Source organism: Mytilus trossulus, chromosome 2 (assembly GCF_036588685.1).
Source record: "Mytilus trossulus isolate FHL-02 chromosome 2, PNRI_Mtr1.1.1.hap1, whole genome shotgun sequence".
Lineage (NCBI taxonomy): Eukaryota > Metazoa > Mollusca > Bivalvia > Mytilida > Mytilidae > Mytilus > Mytilus trossulus.
In genome coordinates, this window is record NC_086374.1 from 68,980,526 (window position 1) to 69,004,187 (window position 23,662).

General features: G+C 32.4%; 1 protein-coding gene across 1 annotated transcript; it reads left to right on the forward strand.

Annotated features, from left to right (window-relative positions):
- Positions 1-1,570: 1,570 nt before the first annotated feature.
- Positions 1,571-20,896, forward strand: LOC134705349 (DBH-like monooxygenase protein 1 homolog). The gene is made up of 11 exons (XM_063564094.1): positions 1,571-1,970; positions 8,824-8,970; positions 10,426-10,605; positions 12,052-12,135; positions 13,493-13,663; positions 14,682-14,784; positions 15,392-15,558; positions 16,248-16,436; positions 17,353-17,412; positions 18,576-18,821; positions 20,736-20,896. The coding sequence occupies exons 1-11, from the start codon at positions 1,662-1,664 to the stop codon at positions 20,814-20,816; spliced, it is 1,737 nt and encodes a 578-aa protein (XP_063420164.1). The 5' UTR covers positions 1,571-1,661; the 3' UTR covers positions 20,817-20,896.
- Positions 20,897-23,662: the final 2,766 nt, after the last annotated feature.

Genomic DNA, 23,662 nt, shown 5'->3' on the forward strand with positions numbered 1-23,662 from the left:
TTTTAATCGAAATGATAAAATGAATACTATATTTATTAGCTATACACTTCACATTTAAAACAAACTACGGTAAGAAGATAAATTGATGAGCCATACAAGTGTTGACACAGATCAGTATAGATATTTGACAGTGTTATCTGACGAAAAGTGTTCTACTGTTTTTTTGGTCCCTTCATAATGTTCTATGTTAAACTGTGTTTTCACAGTGACAGCCATCCTACATATCAGACTAGACGTACTAACTGCTTTAAAATATAAGTAGTGTCATGTATTCAACATATCATGGTTTTAATGGTCAAAGCTGTCATGGAGGCGACACTATTTGTTTATTTTAAATACTAAGGCTTTTCTATCTCAGGCATAGATTACCTTAGCTGTATTTGGCAAAACTTTAAGGAAGGACTTTATTTGGCCTTTTTAACTTTTTTGAATTCGAGCGTCACTGTTGAGTCTTTTGTAGACGAAACGCGAGTCTGGGGTATACTAAATTTAGTCCTGGTATCTATGATGAGTTTATTGTATCATGGATTACCGAATGATTCTGTAAAACATAAAGCAATAGGAGTAAGATAAACTAGAAGCTCCATAATGCCTGTATTACTTATTACTTGATGGGTACATGTTTTGCTCATCGTTGTAAGTCGCACTGTGACATATTATAGTAGCTTACATCCAGGTTCATTGGATTTCCGGTGGATAGGTTGCACTTTTGTATTGCCATGATTTATAACAAACTTTTCTAAACTTGTTTGTTTATGATTTTTTTAATTATGAAAACTGAGGTTTTAATCTTGCATGCAAACGTATGGATTTGGCTATTAATTTTGGTTCCTTTGTGGTCGTGTGTTTTGGTTTTTAAACATTCTTGGCTCTCACATATTCGGTTTTGGGCGATTTTGATGAGGGCAAATCCAGAAAAGCGTGTCGGACGCATAAAACGTATAACTGATTCTTTTTATTTTTTGCAATCATAACACGAGAGTGTTTTGGTATGGATGAAGAGTGTTTCAAACATAGATGCATGACACTCTAGAATATTAGAGTTTAAATGAATATGTTGGTACCAATGTAGAGTGCATGTGAGAAAGAAACTAGGAAAACTAGAAGTTCGTATGTGGAATTTTTTTTTTTAATGTTGCAGTTTTCCAAAAGAGACATGGGATTGTGTTGAATACCGTAAAATTATAAATAGCAAAACCCAATCTTTTGATTTGGTATGTGAAATCCCTTAAATTAACTTGAATGCAAAATAAAAATAAGAGGTGGCCATCTGAATGTCATACAGAAGACTACAATAATTATTACTTAAACAATTTCTCTTCATTTAACATATGACTTTTATTTACATAGAATTGGAACGATTTCAATCGAAAACAAAATGATGCAGATGTACTGTAACAATTTTCTTCATGTTCAAATTCTTCGGTTTATATGTATCTATATTTTGAACTGTTAAGTTAACGCTTATCTCTAAAGAATACCTTAATACTTAAACATTCCATGTGTAACCTAGTAGTCTATAAATTCCTTTTTCGATAATACTAGAACATAACCTTAAACAATCAGAATAATGAACATGTGATAAATATGTGTGTTATTTAGTCACCATAACCCCTTATATACATTAGAAATCTTGTGAAGTTGACTTTTTCTGCAAAGAGATGGCATGCAAGGTGTCCTATCTATTGTTTCTGTTAGTTGCAAAATGTTTCGGAAAACTTAGTCCAGAGGATAATGTTCCGGCAACAACAACAGAGCCAACTCCTACCGAGCGGTTTGGTAACGTGTGGAAGTTAGATGTACAAGGAAACTACTGGTTGTTTTGGAAAACTAACGCAACACATGTAATCTTTGAGACACACGTGAAGACTAAAGGATATGTTGGTTTTGGGCTTTCGTCTAATGGTAAAATGTTTCCTTCAGATGTTGTTATCGGATGGGTTGACAGCAATGGAACAACACACTTCAAGGTTTGCGTTTGATAGTATTATAACATTGATCATTTGTAAAGAGAGGTAGAGAAAGGGGTATAACTGAAGCAATTTTACATTATACAGTTTTTAAAATATAATTCACATTTGTACTTAAAAAAATACCAATTTGACAACAGCATTTTTTTTTAAATAAAAATATTAAGCTTGATATAAAAGAAATATTCATATAGAATCGAATTCATAACAGTGTGGCTGTGGACATTGATTGGCGTACTTTAATAACCCATTGACTGTGACAGATTAGGTGAACGTTCGTCTATAACGTCTATTGCTCACGACGTCCTTAATATAGACATTTAAACCGTGGGGTCACCAAAGGTTCTCAACGCCTATATAAAATAATTCGAAATACTAATCAGGAATTTGTGTTTTGATTTATATTGATTAATTAAAAGTCCTTTACTTGTGTTTTTGTTATGTTTCGACAATCAATTTTCATATGATATCGCAAAGCCATGTTCTTTCAGAAAAAAGAATGACTGGCTTAAAAAGTTGCAATGCATGTATTGATTGATTATCTTTTTCGGATGTCAAAGCGATTTAACAATTCGAATTATGTCATCTTTTAACTTTTATCTGGTCTAATTTTATTTTAGAACGAATGAATAATCTACTTTCAAAAGTTGTGCAAATACAAAACATATAGACAAAATATACTTCTGCCCTGTCTTTTTCGTACTTGAAAGTTATTCGATAGTAGGAAAGCTATTTGGATTTAACCTTGTGAAATTTGCATGCATTTACGTTATTGTATTGGCAACATGTATCATTTGGTGTATATAGAAAACTTAAACTGTTCTGATATACTGCTACTATACTTGTGAAAAACACTTGGCAACAGAAACGCATTCATCTTATAGATTTATATCAAAATCGACCCAATTTACATAGAAATGGACGTCTTCGTGCATTTTGTGATCGCACGGACCTTATGAGTATTTGGACCATACGCGCATGACCATAACCGTCATGTAATGCTGCGGACCATTTTCCAATTTTCATGCGGTATCCTTATTTTATTTTCTCTCGCTCAACTTTTGCGATTGTTTTTTTCATGCCAAAACCTCTTGGAGCTTTCATTCTATAAAGTGTGTATTTTGCTAATGGTCGAATGCCATACGGGGCCCAATAGCTTGCTAACGCATGTTGGTCCCTGGAAAGAATTTCTCTGATTGTCTATCACACTACATATCTACATATTCTTATTTTAATATGCACTTATGTCTATGATAAGAATGAGAATTGAATTGTCATTGAGACAACAACCCAACCAAAGAGCAAAAAAAAAAAAAAGCCCAAGGCAACATGTAGATCTTTCGTATCAAGGGACTTGCTATAAATATATTTATTTCATGTTAATAGTATTAGGCCATACTCAAGTTATGAAATAGATCTTGTCGTCAACTTTTGCAACAAGCAAGCTTCTATGTTTCTATAATGCACCGTTCATCTTTTTTGGGCTTCGACTTTTCCATTGGACAGACAATTTCGTTTTCGACTATTTTAAAAAAATGCATTTTTAAAAAAAAAATCATACAAGTAAGGAGTCTCTGGCCTTTGGTAGTCTTGTATTTTTATTATTTTTTGTTTATTTATTTGTTTACATTTCGCGTACGGTGTTTGTGATAATACGGGTTTTGCTTTCCAGTTCGCCTTTATTGCATTTGTTAGAAGTTTCGAAATTGATAACTATATAAATGTATATATCAAAATGTGCGTAATTAAAAGTAGAAATGGAATATGCCTTAAAATCAATACTTTTATTCATTTTTTACTCGAATGATCCCTAATAACACTGATTTTGAGCGTGTAGACAAGTAACACCGCGACATATGATCAGCGTTGATTTGAAGTTATTCTTGTCATTTTTTAAACTTATTAAAAAAAAATTGTACTCCTAGCAAGAGTAGTCTTTGGTGTTAATGATGTATGTTTTATTTATGACGTCATCGTTAACTGGACGCGTCTGACCAGCACGAAAAGTTGACTTTGTTTTGTGGACAAGCCGAAAATAGAGAAAAAATATGGATAGGGGTGAAGTTAAGAGTGATTTTTAAAGGTAATTCAAATAGAGTATTCCGAAAATGATATATCTTTTTATTTCGTATATAATAAGGAAAAAAAATAAAAAGTTTTGTTACAACATTTCAAAAGATCGTGGCAGAATTAATGAGTTTTTGAAATTTGTATTTCTGTCACAAAATCCAAATCTCGCATATTTTTTTGAGCTCTTCAAAATTTGAACGAATGCTGCAGATCCAAACCACAATTTACATATCCACCCTTTCTGTGTCAAAATTATACATTAAATATACAACATTCTATGTCTTCAATTAGTAAGTTTTGTTTAAATTATGTCCTAAATTGTTTATTTTATTAAATCCGTTGAAATGTCACACTCGCCGTTTTCTGACGTTTTGGCGTATTTGTTAAGTGTCTTATGAAAGGTAAAAGGCAGTTGCAGTCTTTTCTACGATATGAAATATTATTCAAACATGAAAACTTATTTTTTAAGTGCATGAAAAAAAATTGTGTGGAAGTTTTAAAAGAAAATATTGAAAAAAAAAATAAACGCGATCTTTTTGTTTTTGTCTAGTCAAAATGTCACAAAACACCGTTTTTTACATTTTTGCTACAAGTATGATAAGTCATATCATACAGTTTTGGAGAGGGGGGATTTGAAATTATAATAGCACAAAAGATACTATATAACATTAAAATCTACTGTTCAGGGATTTTTTTGAACCCATTTTCGATCACATGTCGGAAGTAATAACGACACAGTCAGCGACTACTTTTGTCTAGTCATAATGTCACACCATGCTTTTTTACTTGTTTTGACGTTACGTTCTGTAAAACTTGACATATAGTGCCTAACGTGGAAAATTGCGGAAGCCTTTACGTGCCATGCAAATTAACTTTTTCCAATTTGATATAACGAATTATGAATTTGATATAACACATTATGAATTTGATATAACAAATTATGAATTTGATATAACAAATTAACAATTTGATATAACAGATTATCAATTTGGTATAAAAAATTATCAATTTGATATAACAAATTATCAATTTGGTATAACAAATTATCAATTTGATATAACAAATTATGAATTTCTCTACCAATAGTATGATTTAAAACCCCAAAGGTGACTGGGGTATAGAAATATGGTCAGTTGGTCTTCTCCCGACCGGCAGTAAAACGCTTGCCGAATTGGGGCGTCCGTTTGGCTGTGCGGGATGTATCAAGTTCGCAGTCACGTCCGGTCAGAAGGGGGACGTTAAATCCGATGCCTCGTGTAAAGAGAGTGCCACGCTCTTTGCACGTTAAGAACCATTGCAACAACTATTTGAGGAGTCCGTAGGTGGCCTGTTGCAAGGCAAAATTTATGTCCCTATCCAATATACCCTCATTTTCCAGTGGCAGTCCAAATTTCCCCGACCATCATCCTAGATGGCCTCTATTACAACAACCTACCTATTGTATTTATTGTTAACTTGTTCTCGTCCTGAATATGCATGAAATATTTGCCACTGGACGTTAAGCAACCAACAATCAATCAATCAATCAGTATGATTTAATTATAATAATGAGATTGATTGAAACATTGCGTATCCCAAATTGGCGCATTTTTTGTGTATTGATTCATTGTTTATCTGACGTCCAGCGACAAATATGCCATTGAATGCTTATTCAAAACTTACTTAACAGGTTTAATGTTTCTGAAGCCCTCTCCCTCCCCTTTTATCTATTATTTGAGGCAGTTTGGGGGACTAGTTTGAACGTTCTCTATTCAGTACATGAGACCTGGTGTCTTAGAACGAACGATTATAATAGAAAAAGGATCAATTGATATTGCACATTTTCAAATCAGAAAGAATGGATAGTGTGTTTCTAGGGACATAGGAACATGCAAGGATAAAAAATGCTGGCATGCTTCTTTATCAATTTCGATGGGCACATACAAGGATTAATGAAACAACCTTAAGTTCACCCTTGCATTTTTCTTTATATATTTGTTTCAATATTTATTTTGTTTGCACACTTTTTATTAAAAACAAAGACCCATGCGCGAGATCTGGAAGAGAAAACCCATGCAGAATCAGTACAATACTGTTGATAAAGTTGCAGAAGAAATGATTTTTCTCTTTATCTTGTCTAGATTGTGGTGCACATTCGCCTATACATTGTATTTTTATATATGTTGTTTGCAATTTGATGATAGTATCAAGAAAAACGTAAATAGCTGAGTGACAACTATAGGATTACTTTTATTTCCATGATGATTCAAAGTGAACATATGAATATACATACAACTTTAATATTGAACCAGCATAAATTAATGCTCGTGGTTTTATTCAACTAGGAAAGTTTTCGCTAAAATGGGCTATCGAAAATACAGCTGAACGCATTAATCCTACGCTAAAATGGGCTCTAATGTCTGCGCTAAAATGTCCCCATGTAGTTTTTTGCTAATACTATCTGCGCCCACTTGTTTTCTTGTTCATAGTTGAGATTAAATTTCTTTTTGTTTATGAAATGGGCACATTTGATTAAATTAATTTTATTGTGGTTAATTTTGAATTTGCTTTCAACTGTTGATTCTTTTAACATTTAATACAGGCGACGAAACAAACGATTCAACTTATAAAATCTTTATTCGGAAATTATCAAAAGCGGATAAAAGAATAAGCCCTTGACACCATTTGCGAGTATGATGGTCTTGTGAAACAATGATAGTCCGTCGGAAGGGGGCGATAAATGACTGACCCGTGTTAAGAGAGAGCAATATCTCTTGCACATATAAGTAACCCTTTTAGATTTCGAAAAGAGCAGGCTAAGGCTACAAGGAAGCACTCGCACCCTCAAAGTGGAAACGTATTAATATAAGTTGTAATAACTTGTTTCGCAACCCACTATGAATAAATATGTTTACACTAAAAGAAAAAGAATCAGAAAAGACAGTGGTTTAAACTTTTTTAAAATATCCTTTTTCACTAAAAAAAAAAAAAGAAGAGAAAATATCTTTGCTCCAAGGGGATACTAATTTAAATGAATATTATTTTTCCGTTTTAATTTAACTGTACTTAAAAAAAATATGTGCCGCTTTTGCATTTCGGTTCTATACGTAGCAAGTCAAGCAAACCGCTCATATAAATTATGCTGTATGATTGAGCTGCACGAAATAAAAAAAAGTACGACGTTATTTAAACAATGCATGAAAAATAACGTCAAACTAACGTTACCAAAACTAACACCAACACCGTACGCGACGTCTTAGGATTTAAGTATGACGACGTATATTTTCACTGAACTAGTACACTTTTTATAATAGTTTTTCGATATAGCTCGCGCAAAAATAATCACGATTATAATGCCTACCCATGTTTAAACTACAATAAAGTATAGTTTGCATCAATTATTTCTTGAACCTACCATTTTTTTTGTCTGTGTTGGATTTGTGTGGCATTAAAAAAGAGTATAAACTACACAGTGCAACTTCCAACAAGAATACAAGATTTATTTATTTAAAAAAATGTGACCAAAATTAAAAATTCGCTCGCAGCGGAAAAATTCAACAGTTTGATTTTCATTGAAATACAATAATTGTTATGATTTACACACCGTTTCTTTTTCCAATATAAGTATTCGAACTATTTTGTTTGTTGTTTCCTTTATAAATTTACATCATTTTTAAAAAGACCACTTTGTGACATCGATATTTAGTAGACTATAAAAGCGATGTTCATTATCTTTCTTCGGCTGTAAGTTTAATTTAATTATTTTGTGTCATAATTGCCATCTCGTATGTTTTTAAATTTGAATAAAGAAGAATCAGGTTGTCTTATACGTCAATGATTCACAAAAAAACCCGACAATAAATAAAATAAGGTGAACCATTCATTCTCCATGAAAAGAATACAGCACATGGATGTAATTTTTGTAAGAAAAATACCAATTTCATGAGAAGTTGTGTGTTGGACTTGAACTTGAGGCAAACTGACAAATATCTGAATGAACGAACCGCGTTATGGTATAAAAAACAAAACAAAGCCCACATGGTTAGCATTAAATAAATAGTAGGCCACTCTTAAATGATCACAATGTAGAAATTTTTGTTCTCTTTAATAATCAATAAGATATTTTTTGAAATAATGCGGGTCCCCATTAACTTAAAAGTTTTTTTTTTTTTACCATGAATAAACTTTTTTTTATTATTATTATTTATTGATATCAGCTCTGGACATTAATATTCTTAAAAGTGAAGCTGTTGTTAGTGATGGGGTATAACAATTATTTAAAACAAATTCCTTAAATGATTTGTGAAAAGAAAGTTTCATTTTATGTATCAAAATGTGAAACAAGTGATTATTTAAATCCCAATTTGAAGGCCTCCGATAGACTGAGTGAGCATAACATCATCGCCAACGACAAACAAGTTATAATAGGTAAATTTTTCAGTAGAATTCTAATAAACGTTTTACCGTCGACCACACTGTTATGAATTTGATTCTATGCACGGATGTACGTGTTGTACTCAAGACGTTTTGTATACAAAAGACTCATCAGTGACACTCGAAAAAAAAAAAAAAAAAAAAGCCATCACTTAGTCTTATTTGGAAATACAGTTTCTGGAATATTTAAGTTTGACAAGACCACCTCAAAAGAGAAAACTGTTGCATTGACAACGAAGTAGTAGTGTGCTAAGCTTTCAAAGTTCCAAATACGAGCGTTTGACGCTGAAAAAAATGAAATACATGTACATATTAAGTAGTTCAATATGTCTAATCCTAATCATTTCAATGAAATTCTATTAATTTGTAGGATTGTCATACAGAAGGACACTATGCACCGATTATTGATGCTAGTCAGGACTGGTTTTTGTTACTCGGCAAAGAGGATAATTTTGGAACAGTTCTTAAGTTTACTAGAAAGTTAGATACCTGTGATGATAAAGACTATCTTATAACGGTAACATATACAATAAATAGTTTACTTTATTTAATATTTATCTTGCATATGTACGGATTGGATTTTGAAATAATCATTTTGCTTATTTTATGGAGTCTTGGCAATAATAAATGACAATCGGAAGACGCTCATTATAGATCGACAACACATCAAGTACTAGTGTTATATTTTATAATAATGTGTTAATGTGTTTATCTGTTCTTCCCTGGCCGGGATTCGAATCAAGTCGCTCACTAATTAACTATCGAGATGACCTCCGAAAACTGCTGACGGTCACATAACTCTTCATAAACGTAAACATCAATATAAATGATAGCGACCAATATAAGAATTATTCCATTGTGAATCGAATCAGGCATCGCAATAGTTCACCTTTGGTTTCACTTTCAATATGTTTAATGACTAAACACTACTTAAATACGCGCTTCAAACCTCTAGCTTATGGGTTTAATGAAATTAGATTTATTGAGTTCTAATTATTCACTTGCAAGTGATTAATTCATCAGCACTGTTTCTATTCTGATCTTGACAATATTGGACTTCTTATTTTAATACTCACTTTGATTAATGAAAAAATGAAGGGTTTGTGTGCTAGTTTCCGAGAAGTCATTTAAAATTTGGCGTTTAAAAACTATCTCTAGATTTTTTCATAAACTTTACAAGGGCACCTTCTTTCTCTAAAAGACGTTGAGAAAAGAACAAGAATTCTATAAGATTTTCTAAATATTATTCCTTACTAAATGTTATGAAATTCTGGAAATTTAAGAAGGGGTAAACATTTTTTACAACACAACATGGATTAAACCCGAGAATTCCAAATATCTATAAAAAAAATCTAAAACAAGAGAAGCAAACATCTATAAACTTTACACATTCCCATTAGAAATAGGCGTGTAAATATACAACATACCGAACAGCATTTCCGCTACTGTATTTTGAGCATTGAAGTCCAGATAAACACATAGCACATAAGGCAAATGAAACTTCCAAAAATTGTCAATGTAGTTTGAAAATTGAAAAATTAAAATAATCAACCAGGAATTGTCTCCCATAGAATGGTCTTGGCCTATAAGTTGATTATTAAGAAACTTGTCTTCCTCAGTTCATTGAATATAATATTTTCATTCTCAATTTTATGTAATCACTTATCTATCGAATCATTTACTGCGCTTTATTTTGTAATTCATTTGATTGTATAGCTCAAAATTTAGGAAATTTTGGACAAATTTTGGTTATATAATACAATATCTTGTACATTGTAAGTCAACTTTTAAGTGTTTATCCGTCTGCCTTATCATAGAAAGATTTATTTACATATGTAGTCTACCCCAAAAGGAACGAAAGGAAAATCCACTTGACAAATTTTTTAAGATCATAAATCTTTCAAAAGAAGCAAAATTAATGCTAATCGAGACCCATAAACAAATTTCAATGATTTCATGTCTTATTTTTTAGGAAAGTACTGTCAAAGTAATCTACTCATACCATCCTGATGATCCTGCTTCGTTTAGTTCCCTACCTTGGCATGGTGCAGAAAGACGAGGGGCCAAAAGTTTGATGTTGCTGACGTCTGTAAAAGCAAATGAATACATTCCACCCTCTGATGCAGAACAGTTTGATATGCTTTACCATAATGTAAGGCACATAACTGTTCTTTTTTTTTCTAAAAGATACAAATATAAACAAGGTTCATTTTTTTTAATAAATATTACTCTAACGTTTCCACACGTCGTACTATTAACTTGTATCATTTTGTGTAAGACCGGTTAGATACGATCATGCAGCGCGCTTGTCGCAAAGACATTTTTTTCTTTTATTATTATTATTTCTCCAATTTGTGAAGGAAGTAAACTGGTAACGGTTTCTGTTCACTGTATATTGTTGAAATAATTTAGCATGACTAATGATAACGTTGATTTCATGATGTTTGATTACGTGTACGTCGGGTACAGAACTTCAATTTATTTTCCTTTTGTATTAAATCGTCAATGCATTTGAATATGGCAATTCAGTGATTATACTAAAGAAAAATAATATTTTTTATGCAGCTACGATTGGAAATTAAAATATTACAAGTTACTCTTTGAAGACATTGATAATCTAAGACCTTCCGTACCTGACAATAAAAAATCTCATCGATGGAATATTAGATTATTTATACTGGTAAAATAACTTGTTTCTAAAATACTTGATAATTTAAAAAAAAAAAACATGATAGAAAACTTGAAAATGAAAAGAAAAATAAAAAAAATATTACATTGGACATCTCTTTCCTATTTACACTTAATACTCATACTTTCCATCCTTTAGCAACAATCTCGATACCTAAATGATGTACTATTCACAGTATCATAAACAATAAATTATGACAAAATGGTCTGTAAAAACACATTGCATGCCTTTGTGACCATTTAGTTGAAACAACCTTACAAGATTGATAAGAAATATTGCTAAAGAACAGCATCATTTAAATCATTCCAGTTTAAAAATCAAATTAGCGGGAGAAATTTAGATCCTCGATATAAGAGGCACAAACAATACCAGAGGGACATTCAAATTTATAAATCGGAAACTAACTGACAATGTCTTAGCTAAACAAGAAAAAGACACACAAATAATAGTACACAAGACACAACATAGAAAACTAAGCAACAAGTACCCCACCAAGAACTGGGAAAGATCTCAGGTGCTCCGGAAATGTAAGCAGATCCTGCTACACAAGTGGCACCGGTCGTGTTGCTTATATTATTACAAATTTTGTAAATAGTCTAATTTGGTAGGTCACAATCGTAAAAATGGAACGGAATTGTAGTTATGACCTTAGGATCATATCCGATATCAGCTGTGAAACGGATATTTCGTTACGGTCAACAAACTCGTGATTGCGTTCGTTAAATTTACAAAGGGATGCTTTCAACTTCACCATTTTGAACTCTTGATTATAGCTTTCTTGTGAGTAGTAACCCTCTATCAAGGAAATCATGATAGGAAATACGAGCCTAGGAATATCGTATCAGTTGGGAGATATGCACTCCGTATTAATTTGTTCAGGTTATATAGTTTTCTTTTTGTATATTGTAGTTCCATGTACCAGCAAAGAAAACGACTTATCAATGTAAAATTTTTAAAGTTCCGCAAAAAAACCAGAAGTATCATATGATCAGGGTAGGTACTCTTACTTGTTTCTCTCGATAATACTGCTGTTATTTCATTTAATATCATCTTGAGATTTTTTTATTAAAATTAAGGTAATAAAATTAACGGTCCCACTTTTCTTGCACAAGATGCGCATTTCGACAATACATGTCTCTTCAGTGATGCTCGTGGCCAAAATATTTCAAATCGAAAGCTTATATAAAAGATAAAGATCTATAATCCAAAAGGTCCAAAAAGTATAGCCAATTCCGTGAAAGGAATCAGAGCTTGCATGAGGGAGATACTTTCCTTAATTTATAATAAAGACAGACAAGGATGTAAATATACACCGTCCCAAAGGAGGACAATGTACTGCTTTATCATGTCGTTAACATTTTGTGGCATTTGTATATGCCCTTTAACGGAATATATTGTGGTTTAACGTTGTCCGTCGGTTTGTCCGTCCTTCCGTCGTTACCATGTCGGACAATAACCCCAAAAAGTTTGCCCCATATTTGCATGAAACTTAAGGGAATTGTTTACATTTATTGATTGGAGCTCTCTTTCGTTTTTTGTTTATATCCGAGTAATTAGGGTTTAGTTATTAAAAATTGTGATTTCCAGTTATCGGACAATAACTTAATGGTTATTTGTGCAGTTTTCGTGAACCTTTGGTGTCTGGTTTTTTATCTTTTAGACAATAATACAACACGTTCTAAGTTTCATGCGGTAAAATTTTATTCCAGGGAGTTGAACTTTATGATTTTGTTATTTATCAACGCGAAATGTTTTAGAAAGGTTTGTTAATAATCTCCAGTACCAAAGCACTGACTACTAAGCCGATGATAATCTCGGGGACTTATAGTCCACTAAAAGAGCTAGAGGTATTTAACCAGTGGCTTTAACAGGATGGCATAAAGTCGAATATTTGTAAGATAGTATAAGAACCAAAACAGTTGAAGAGCTGTATATACCAAAAAGTACATTTAACATTGCCAAAATCCATCTAACTTAAAGTTTAATTTTGCCAAAGGGAGTTTGAACCGTAGTTTCTTTATAATTTCAAATTTACAGTTTTAGAAAGGTTGGTTGATTAATCATGTTAGTACTGTTCTTTATTCTTTGGAACTTCATTACACAGTTTCCAAAAATTTGGTAAACATCTTTGTTTAAACTTTCGATCAACCGAATACTAAAAACATTCTTACATATAAGGATATGAATGAAATTAATATGACATTTTCATCGCATTTTTATAATGGAACTAAAAGTCATTGCTTCCTGAAATTTTGTGCCATGCTTTAAGTTGGTATACTCTACCATATAATGCCTTAGGCAACTTTGCTGTATTTAATTAAACAATTGTAGTTTCACTTGACAATTTCAGTATGAACCAATAATATCACCAGGTAATGAAGATTATGTTCATCATATTGTGGTTTCTAATTGCCCACATGCTACAGATGCCGATAAAGACGAGGTATTTGAATGCTATGGACATAGACCTAAACATCTAGAGTGTAATGATATTGTGATTGCATGGGCTGTTGGAGGTGTCGTAAGTAAACTTTCTAACGAATTTTGTTTCAATTTTATTTTCAGTAAGTAAGACATAACCTTCGTTTTTTCCTATTACCGATTGAAATAATGAATAAAATACATGCAAAGAATTTAGTAATATTCTCATCAACATATCTTTATAATAATTATCAAAGATACCATGATTACAATTTAGCACGTCAGACGCGCATTTCGTCTACATAGACTCATTAGTGACGACCAGATTAAAATAGTTATAAACCCAAAAAAGTACAAAGTTGAAGAGCATTGAGGACCGAAAATTCCAAAACGTTGTGTCAAATACGGCTAAAGTAATCTATTCCTGGGATAAAAAAATCCTATTTTTTTTTCTCGAGAAATTCAAAGTTTTGAACAATAAATTTATAAAAATGACCATAAATGACATTCATGTCAACACCGAATTGCTGACTATGGGGCTGATAATACACTCGGGGAAGAAACGTTCACCAGCAGTGGAATCGACCCAGTTGTGTAAGTTGTATTTCAATTTAAAAATTTTAGTGTTGAGAACTATGCAGTCAACTTAAATTAGAAAATGTTTTGTTTGTTACTTATGTTTGGTGACTATGCATAAGACTTCTATGATCGTTGGTTAAGGATTTTACTTTTTAAATGCACTGTACCAAGCAGTTTTTATCAAAAAGTTCGTTTCTATGTATGTTTGCGTTTGGGTTTGGCTGCACTTCAGTTTTTCCGTTGTTCCTTTGTTTTCCTCTTAGAGTTGATGCGTTCCTTCGGTAATCGTTTGTAACCAGGGTTAGTTTTTTTTCTCTAAATCGATTTATGACCTTTGAACACCGTATACAACAGTTCCTGTTACCTTTAATGAAGGCATACTTAGACAGATGCTCATTATTAATGATATTTGTCAGATGACATACACAATGCTTCGTTTTCTAAGATCTCAGATTTAACAGTTTTCAATCAGATAAGTAAAATAAAAAAAATGTTTAGTTTTGATGTGTTTAAATATAAATTTCGATATATTAACGTAGGCATTTGATTTCCCATCGAACGCTGGATTCTCTTTCAATACACCAGGTGATCCACAGTACCTTTTAATGGAGACTCACTTTAATAATCCAACAATGAAGTCGGGTAAGATTCAGTTAACTATTCATATTATTAAGGCATATGGTGTAATAGAAAATCTACTTCAAAGATGCCGCTACTTAGATTTTATACTGCCAGCCAAATACTACCTACATTTTTAGTGATATAATAAGATAGAGTTCGCCGTTTCGGATTTGAAAGGTCTTCAGTGTGAATTATATTGCATAACAAGAAAAACAAAAATTGAAATAACTCCAGAAAATAGGGACGAAAGATACCAAAGTGACAGTCAAACTCATAAATCTAAAATAAACTGACAACGCCATGGCTAAAAATGAAAAAGACAAACAGACAAACAATAGTACACAAGACACAACATAGATTAAACAACACGAACCCCACCAGAAACTAAGGGTGATCTCAGGTGCTCCGGAAGGGTAAGCAGATCCTGCTCCACATGTGGTACCCGTCGTGTTAGAACAAGAAAGTTAGAACAAACCTGGAGCTATTAATATTAAAAACATATTTATTAAAGGGTCAAGAGATATCATACAAACTTAAGCATTACATGCATTTAGACATAATTATTCTTACTAAGTTGAAAGGTTTTCTATGAATTCGTATCGTTATGTATTTATTTTTACAAATCCAGGTATAATTGATAGTTCTGGTATAAGGATAACAGCTACACACAAACTACGTCAATATGACTCCGGAGTTTTGCAAACAGGTGCTATTGTTAATAAACTTCAGTTTATTCCTCCACATGAGAAAAACTTTTTATCAAGACATTCATGCAGTAAACAGTGTATAGAAAAGGTAAAACTTTTAAAATAGTAATTCAAAAATTACGGAACGAAGATTTATTTTCTTTGTAGTGTATTTTTGCCATAAACTTTATTTCCGTATCATCAACGTTTTTGCTAAATTTTCTTCTTCGCTTTTAATTACTATATATGTATAGCATTTAAAATTCTTCAATTTATCAAAAGGAACATGCGTGGAATGGAATTTAAGTACATATACTATGACTGTGGTAATGTTTTCAAAACTAACCAGAACTAGTGGAAGTTCCTAAATGGAAAATGTTAAGTATAATGTGATGCGTCACTTGCATATCAAAACATTTTAATAATATGTTTATTGCATCTTCCGAAGAAATCCAAGGTGTATCAATGTCATGTCATACGTGTACGATATGAATTTTCTTTTTGGTATGTTTGTTTGATGCGAAATGAAAAGTATTTTATATTTAAAACGAGAACGAAATTAACAATAAATCAACATTTATGATTTTTCAAGTGTATAGAACAGAATATTTTTTCATCTCGAACTGGCACTCCCTTATATTATTGTATATTGTATAGATCCAGATATCCATATAATTGTTAGTAATCTTTAGCGGTTAAATATGTAAAGTTTTAACGAATGTGCAAGTTACCTAATTCAGGTCTGTTGTAATATTTTGAATAATTTTAGAAGAGAAAATATACATACCTTCTTTTCAGGCTTTGGTGACCCAACAAAATAGTATGAAAGTTTTTGCAACACTTCTTCATTCCCATTTACTTGGCTCGAAATTGATAGCTCATCATATTCGGGGTGACGTAGAATTAGAACCTTTGGCACAGGACCTTTCTTATGACTTTGATTACCAAGATGCGAGAGTTTTATCAAAAGAGAGAGAAATTAAATATGTAAGTAAAATAATATATATATTTGGTGTTGTTGTGTACACTTTTTTGGTTGGTGCAAGCTGTGTTAAATAGACAAAATAACAAAATATATAGATATTGAGATACAGTTGTGTATAATGTATAATACAGATTGATTGATTAAGGGATTAAAGGATTGAATTTTAATGAACATTGCTGACAACAAAAATGAAATATAATGTGGAAAAAGTGATGTTAGTATAAAAGTTAAGCCTATTATGAATATGACATATCACTATAACTATGATTTGATTTTCTTGTTTCTTAACCGGACAAATAAAAATGTCTATTTTGTACCGTTGATTTTCATAAATGATAAACCGATGTATTTATCCATTCTCAAAATTAATGCTTCATAAGAATAAGCTTGAAACTAAAGTTGATGCTGTATAATTTCTATTATTGCATATTAAATAAGGCTTTGAAAGATTAAAATATTTCTATCTTATTATTGTGAACAAGAACATATTTTTGAAAAGAGACCTCTTTGTGTTTATCAGAAGACTAAAAAAGGTGCGAAAGATACCTGAGGGACAGTCAAAAAAAGTAAAAACACAGAAATACTAAACTCCGAGGAAAATTCAAAAAGGAAAGTCCAAAAACCAAAGGCAAAATCAAAAGTCCAAACACATCAAACAAATGGATAACAACTGTCATATTCATATAAACTGATAAATCGAAAATAAACTGACAACACCATGACTAGAAACAAGAGAAAGACAAACAGACAAATAATAGTACGCAAGACACAACATAGAAAACTGAAGACTAAGCATCATAAACAGTATCAAATCAGGAGACAACATCTGTTTTAAAATTAAATTGCATCGTTTTTATGTGTTAAACAATGGTTACTCAAATAGTTGTTAACTGATACATCTTTTTTTTTTTTTTTCAGGGCGATAGTTTAACAATTGACTGTGTTTATGATTCAACAGGAAGAACTCAACCGACATTGGTAATATATTTTATTTCACTACTGCAACTGGGGATACACGTAACCCATCACTAGATGTGTCCAATTTGATGCTATAGTATTAGTAATTTTCCTGCACCACTGAAATTTTGTTTGATAAAATTCTTACTTTTACCAACGTCGGAAATGACGCAAAACAAAACTCTCGTGTCACAACACGAAAATTGTGATGCAAATGAATACAATGAACACAAAGTGAAACTGAAACTGACAAGTCCGAGACTGATGCTACCGAGGTCTATTTGACATGGGAATAGTTTATCTAACGGGAAATCGATCTGATCAGCTTTTTATTATTAAATTGACTCAAAAATATGAGACGTTTTGTATTCATCAGTGTTTATAATAAAAATTTATATTCAGACAATTACTTTTACATGTTATAGGCTATTTGCCAATTCCTGTAGTTGACCCTGTAATTAGAGATCTCTTATGAAGGACATCATACATTTATTTCCCGTTCCTGAGGGAGATATGAAGATTTGTTCACCCAAGAATATTATTCATATTTAACGAGGGCTGTGCCCGAGGGAAATGTGAGTTTTCGAGGGTGAACAAATCTTCATATCTCTTGAAGCTTAGGGAAATGAATATTTTATTCCACTGCCTATGATTCGTTTACTTACTGAATGTACTATATTAATTTGTATACGTTTGTTTTCGTATCTGCTTGTTTGAATAGCTTAACACGGATGAAGAGTAAATTATTAGTCTTTATATTTTAACGCTTGAATAATCACAGTAATGACTTATCTAACGCTATTTTAATTAAACGACTTTCAAAGTTATCAAAGGTACCAGGATTATAAAACGGTATGCACATTAACCGAGCGTAACGTCATATTACGAGGTCCCGATCTACAGAGGGGAATATGACGTTCAGAGGGGAATATGATACTCAGAGGGGAATATGAAGTTTTGTTCGACGTCACGTGTGATAGTTTAACCAATCAAATATTCATTTCACCATCAAAATCGACATGCAGTGAAATAATAATTTTTATTTACAATAGAGAGCTAGCAGAAAGAGCAAATCTAACAGTGCGTAATGTGAGAAATCTATATGAATATAAGGTTTTCAAATCTTTTAATTACATTAATTTGTTGTGAAGGTGTATTCAAAAAATATTTAACAATTATTTTAGGGAGGATTGTCAACTGCAGAAGAAATGTGTTTAGCCTTCATCTATTACTATCCAAAAGCTGAAATAAGCAACTGTCAAAGTTTGCCAGTGTATGATCAACTCGGTTCAAACCCTGGTCATAATGTTGATATGATGTATAGTTGGAACTGGCAGAACCAGGATGTGAAGGCCAAATTTCAAGATATAATGAATAAGACAAATGTTTACCATATTTGTAATAGTCCCACACATCCTGATAGTACAAATGTATGTATAGATTGTTTTTGTATGTTAATATGATTTTGATAATATAGTTAAAATTAGGGTCTTACAAATAGCAGAACATATTTAGTACTCTCAAAAAGGACTTAAGATCTTCACTGTCTGGGAGAATGGTATGAATGGGTTGATATGGTACTTCAAATCTAGTGTTAAATATTGCTTTCAGTAAATACATGTTGTCATTGATACGGTTGGTTTTGTTAAGTAATTTTTGTACGAACGACAAAGAACACCAACACATATTTATACTGCACTCGTTCTATTTGAGCAGTCAAAATGCTTTGACTGTATATTTCTATGTCATATACAGTCACTGACCCGATATCACTTTTCCTCATGAATATTTAAATAGAAAATGCCGAAATAATATTCAATTATGTATACGACCTCTTCAACCTGTTCTTGTTTCCAATGCACACAACGATGCGTGTATTGACTTAATCTTGTTTCTTTTTGCAATTGTTGGAAAAACATATTACATTTGTTAAGATTTTTTGTTTGCAACCTATATGGGGACGACCATTTGATATTCTGGGGGAGGGGGGGGGGTGGCAGGAGGATTTTGAAAATAAATAACTCAGCCTTGATATTCACAAAAATAAATGTTTTGTTCTTTGGTAGTTTGAAAATAAATTACCTGATTCAGCAGGTCTATGGCTTCTTGGGCTTTCAGGGGTTCCAAAACCCTTCAAATTTTTTTTGACTCGCTCCGCTCGGCAAAATATGTTTGACAATACTTTTGAAAGAGGCTAGGATGAACCAAACTTCAATACTATGTATGTATGCAATACATGTATATTAATTTGGGAATATAGATGATTCATTTCGTGAAGAAAAGTATAAAAATATTTAATCTAATTATACCAATTGTCTTTTATAATATACTATAAAATTGAGAATGGAAATGGGGAATGTGTCAAAGAGACAACAACCCGACCAAATAAAAAACAACAGCAGAAGGTCACCAACAGGTCTTCAATGTAGCGTGAAATTCCCGCACCCGGAGGCGTCCTTCAGCTGGCCCCTAAACAAATATATGTATTTGTGTTTCGTTTGTCCTGTCTCGCTATGTATTATCTTAATATGTTTGTATATATTATCTACTTGTACACAAGTATGTGTCTGAGGTTATGAATAAAATCTTAAATCTTAAATTTTCTGCAGGGGGTAATGATTAATTTTGATTAAATGGTACACAATAACTTGACTATACATGTATGTTTTATTCTTAATTAACAAATATTTTAAAATTTGTATGTTTTCGAATATCATAAATAGAGTTGCGAAAATGAATAATCAGTCCTTTGCTTTAATTAAAATGAAAAATCTTGCTTCAATAGTGCAGAAAGTGAATAATCTGTTCTCTCAGTTTACAAAAATAAATAATCGATCAAAAAAAAATCTTCCTGCAACCCCCCCCCCCCCCCAGAATATCAAATGGTCGTCCCCTAAATCATTATGTTTCATGCTTATGGTTGATATTGAAGTCCATATTCAAACGATTTCGTTGACCATCGAGTGTGAGTTTCAACAGGTAAATATGTTCATTTCATTGTATTGTATATTTCTCCGCGAGCATGATATGAGGCTTTTTTAAAGGGGATTTTCCCCAATACTTAAATCGAATAAATAACCTTAAAGCATTAATAAACAACCATTGAAAATGTTGTTTTAGATTGCAGTATAAAGACAATAATAGTACATTGACTTGACATATCAACAATATAAGGATGAGGCTTCGAAACGGGGAAATGCGAGGCTGTGCCGAGCTATTTCCCCGTTTCGGGCCGAATCCTTATATCGTTGATATGTCAAGTCAATGCACTATTATTGTCTAGGCAGTTATTATTTTTTATAATATGTATTATGTGCATTATCGGGAAACATTTTCTTTTTCAGCATCAACAGAATATATATCGTGTACCGGAACCTCGAACAAAATACACACCACCTCCTAGGCAGTGCCCGGGTAGCCAGTAAAGGAACGTTTTTTTACGCACATTTACAATAATCTTATCTTTTGATGGATTTGTTCAATGCATAAGATTTTGTTTTCGAATTGTTATATAAAGAGTTAAAATTCAAATGTCTTATTTTATTTGTGGTAGATTATAGAATTGTATAATCATGGTTTATAGACGAGTTGGTTATTACCAGCTGTTTAATGGTGCTGATGACTTGTCTTAACCTGTTTCTGAATAACCCGTTACTCGACATTAAAAATCGGTTAAGAGGTCATAATAAATATAGGTTAGATAAAGTTACGTGCTTGCAGTTTTACAATATATGTGTCACATTAAACACAAGTTGAATCACAGTCTTAGTAATTGCTCCTTGTGGCAACAGCTTTTAAAATTTATTCTCAAAACACTGTTAATATAATTATGCCTCTAAGTAAAAAACGGAATCCGACGAAACGGGAATCCCGTTTTCAACCATATAGTACCGAAACTGATGTTACAAAAACTAGTTCTGAGAAAACAAAAACCGAAATGGTGGACGAACTGTCTAAAATTGGTTTCAAAGGGCCTCCGAATCTAACTTTAAACGTGGTTAAATCTCTGTATACAGAAAACATTGTAAACAAAAGTGATCATCGCGTAGAAACCATCGAAAATACTTTAAGTGCAATAAACAGGTTTTTTTTTATCTGATAATCCAACTGCTTCAACAGAGACTCAAACCCGTGAAAGCATTGAACATACTTTTGCTACGGAAAATATCAACACTAATATATTGGTGGTTTCTTTTAACACTATGTCACAATGTGTGAACGGCCTTTATAAATCCGTCGATACCCCGATAACAGAGAAGTTGTTTGATAATAGCAAACCATTTAATCTACATCAATGGTACAATTCCAGCAATACGGCACCGCCGTTACAAAACACACCGGCTGCGTTACATCATGGATTAAATAGAACATAGTTCGTTTTGATGATTTTTCCGATGTAGACATAGTCTCTACAGGAATACAGAAACAAATAATACAGTGTAAGGATATTAACTTAGCTTCTCTCCTTATTCCTAGTTTCGAGAGTCCCCAGTCACATACCATTTTGTCAGAAGGTTTGGAAATTAACCAGACTCACGCTTAAATCGACAGCTAACAATTCAGGAATTCATAAAACCTTTCGGAAAATGCAAGCGTGTAATGACATCTGCTTTTTCAGGTAAGAGATTTGAATTAGACGCTTATGAAGAGGATATCATAGAAATCAGCAACTTTTATGGTGATAAGTTTTACGATTACCATAACTTGTTTTCGGCCAAGGCCCCGATCCTTCTTCAAGAGAAACAAATTAAAGTCGATTGGAGCAAAATGGATAGTAACCTGATGATCTTGATAGGTGCGGGCGTTGAAATAAATATTTGCAAGCTTTGTCACATGGTTGACAATGGTACAAAGTTCTGTCCTTTGCAATTATCAGAAAAAAGCGTATCTACCCCACATTTAACGAAAAATAGCGGAGATTCTGATATTCACAACGGGAAAGAAATTTGCAATAGCTTGTCTGGCTGTAATAAAGACGGTCGATGCCTTTTCTTACACATGTGCTCCAATTTTCCTAACTATGATCATAGCGTAACCACCTGTCCTCGTCAATCTACGCATAACGATAGCGAGAAAAATAGAAAGAATCACTGTCAAATATTAACTTCCCCCCACATAATACTACTCCTATTAATGTAGAAGTATCAAAAAACGAGCTTAGAAATCACAGTGACAAATCTTTTGTTTATTATTTATGCAATTGTTTAAAATATGGTTTTGACACTAAAGTGTTTGTAACTAGTTTACCAAACCTTGAATATCAAAATAATTTGTCTGCACGATCACAACCGAACGTAGTAAATGAGTTGTTAAGGAAGGAGTGTGAAAATGGTTTTATGTATGGGACTTTTGATACACTCCCATTTTCAAGTTACCGTGTCAGTCCGTTGGGAGTTGCGGAATGAAAATATTCAAAGAAAAAACGACTTATATTACATGTAGCTTTATCGGCACCTCATCAAAGTGATATTCATTTTAGCATCAATGAAATTATTGACAAAGACACCTTCTCTATGTCGTACGTCAATATCGACAACGCTATAGATATAATCATAAAATACGGGAGACATTCCTACATGTAGTTATGTAATTACGATATTTCCAATGCATTCAAAAATTATCCTGTATTACCTTCACGATGGTCTTTGTTTGCATTAAATGGGAAGATATATATTATTTCTATGTGCGATTAACTTTCGGCTGCCGATCTAGTCCCATCATATTCGATACTTTATCACAAGCAATATGTTATATTGCTAAAAACAACAAGGTCAATAACATTTAAACCTGTTGGATGATTTCTTAACTATAGATCCGCCACACGCTGAAGGAGAACGATCAATGGCATTAATGATGATGATTTTTAAACGATTAAATATTCCAATAACAATGCATAAAACTGTTGGCCCTGTAACTTGTATTGAATATCTTGGCATCATTCTCGATTCAGAAAAATATGGAAGCCCGTCTACCGCAGGAGAAGGTTGATCGAATTTGTGCGTTTATTTCAAGCATTAGTGTCAAATCCTCTTGTTCTAAGAGAGAATTTCTACAGCTGTTAGGTCATTTAAGTTTTGCCTCAAGAGTATATTACCGGGCAGGGCTTTTGTGTCTTATCTATCAATTTATTAACCAAAGCGAATTAATTACATCAGTTTGTGCGTTTAAATAAATAATGTCGGTAAGATGTCGAATTTTGGTTAAGAATAACCAGATATAAATAATCGATGTTTGAAAGAAATTGACTGGATATAAACATTAGGGTCTTACA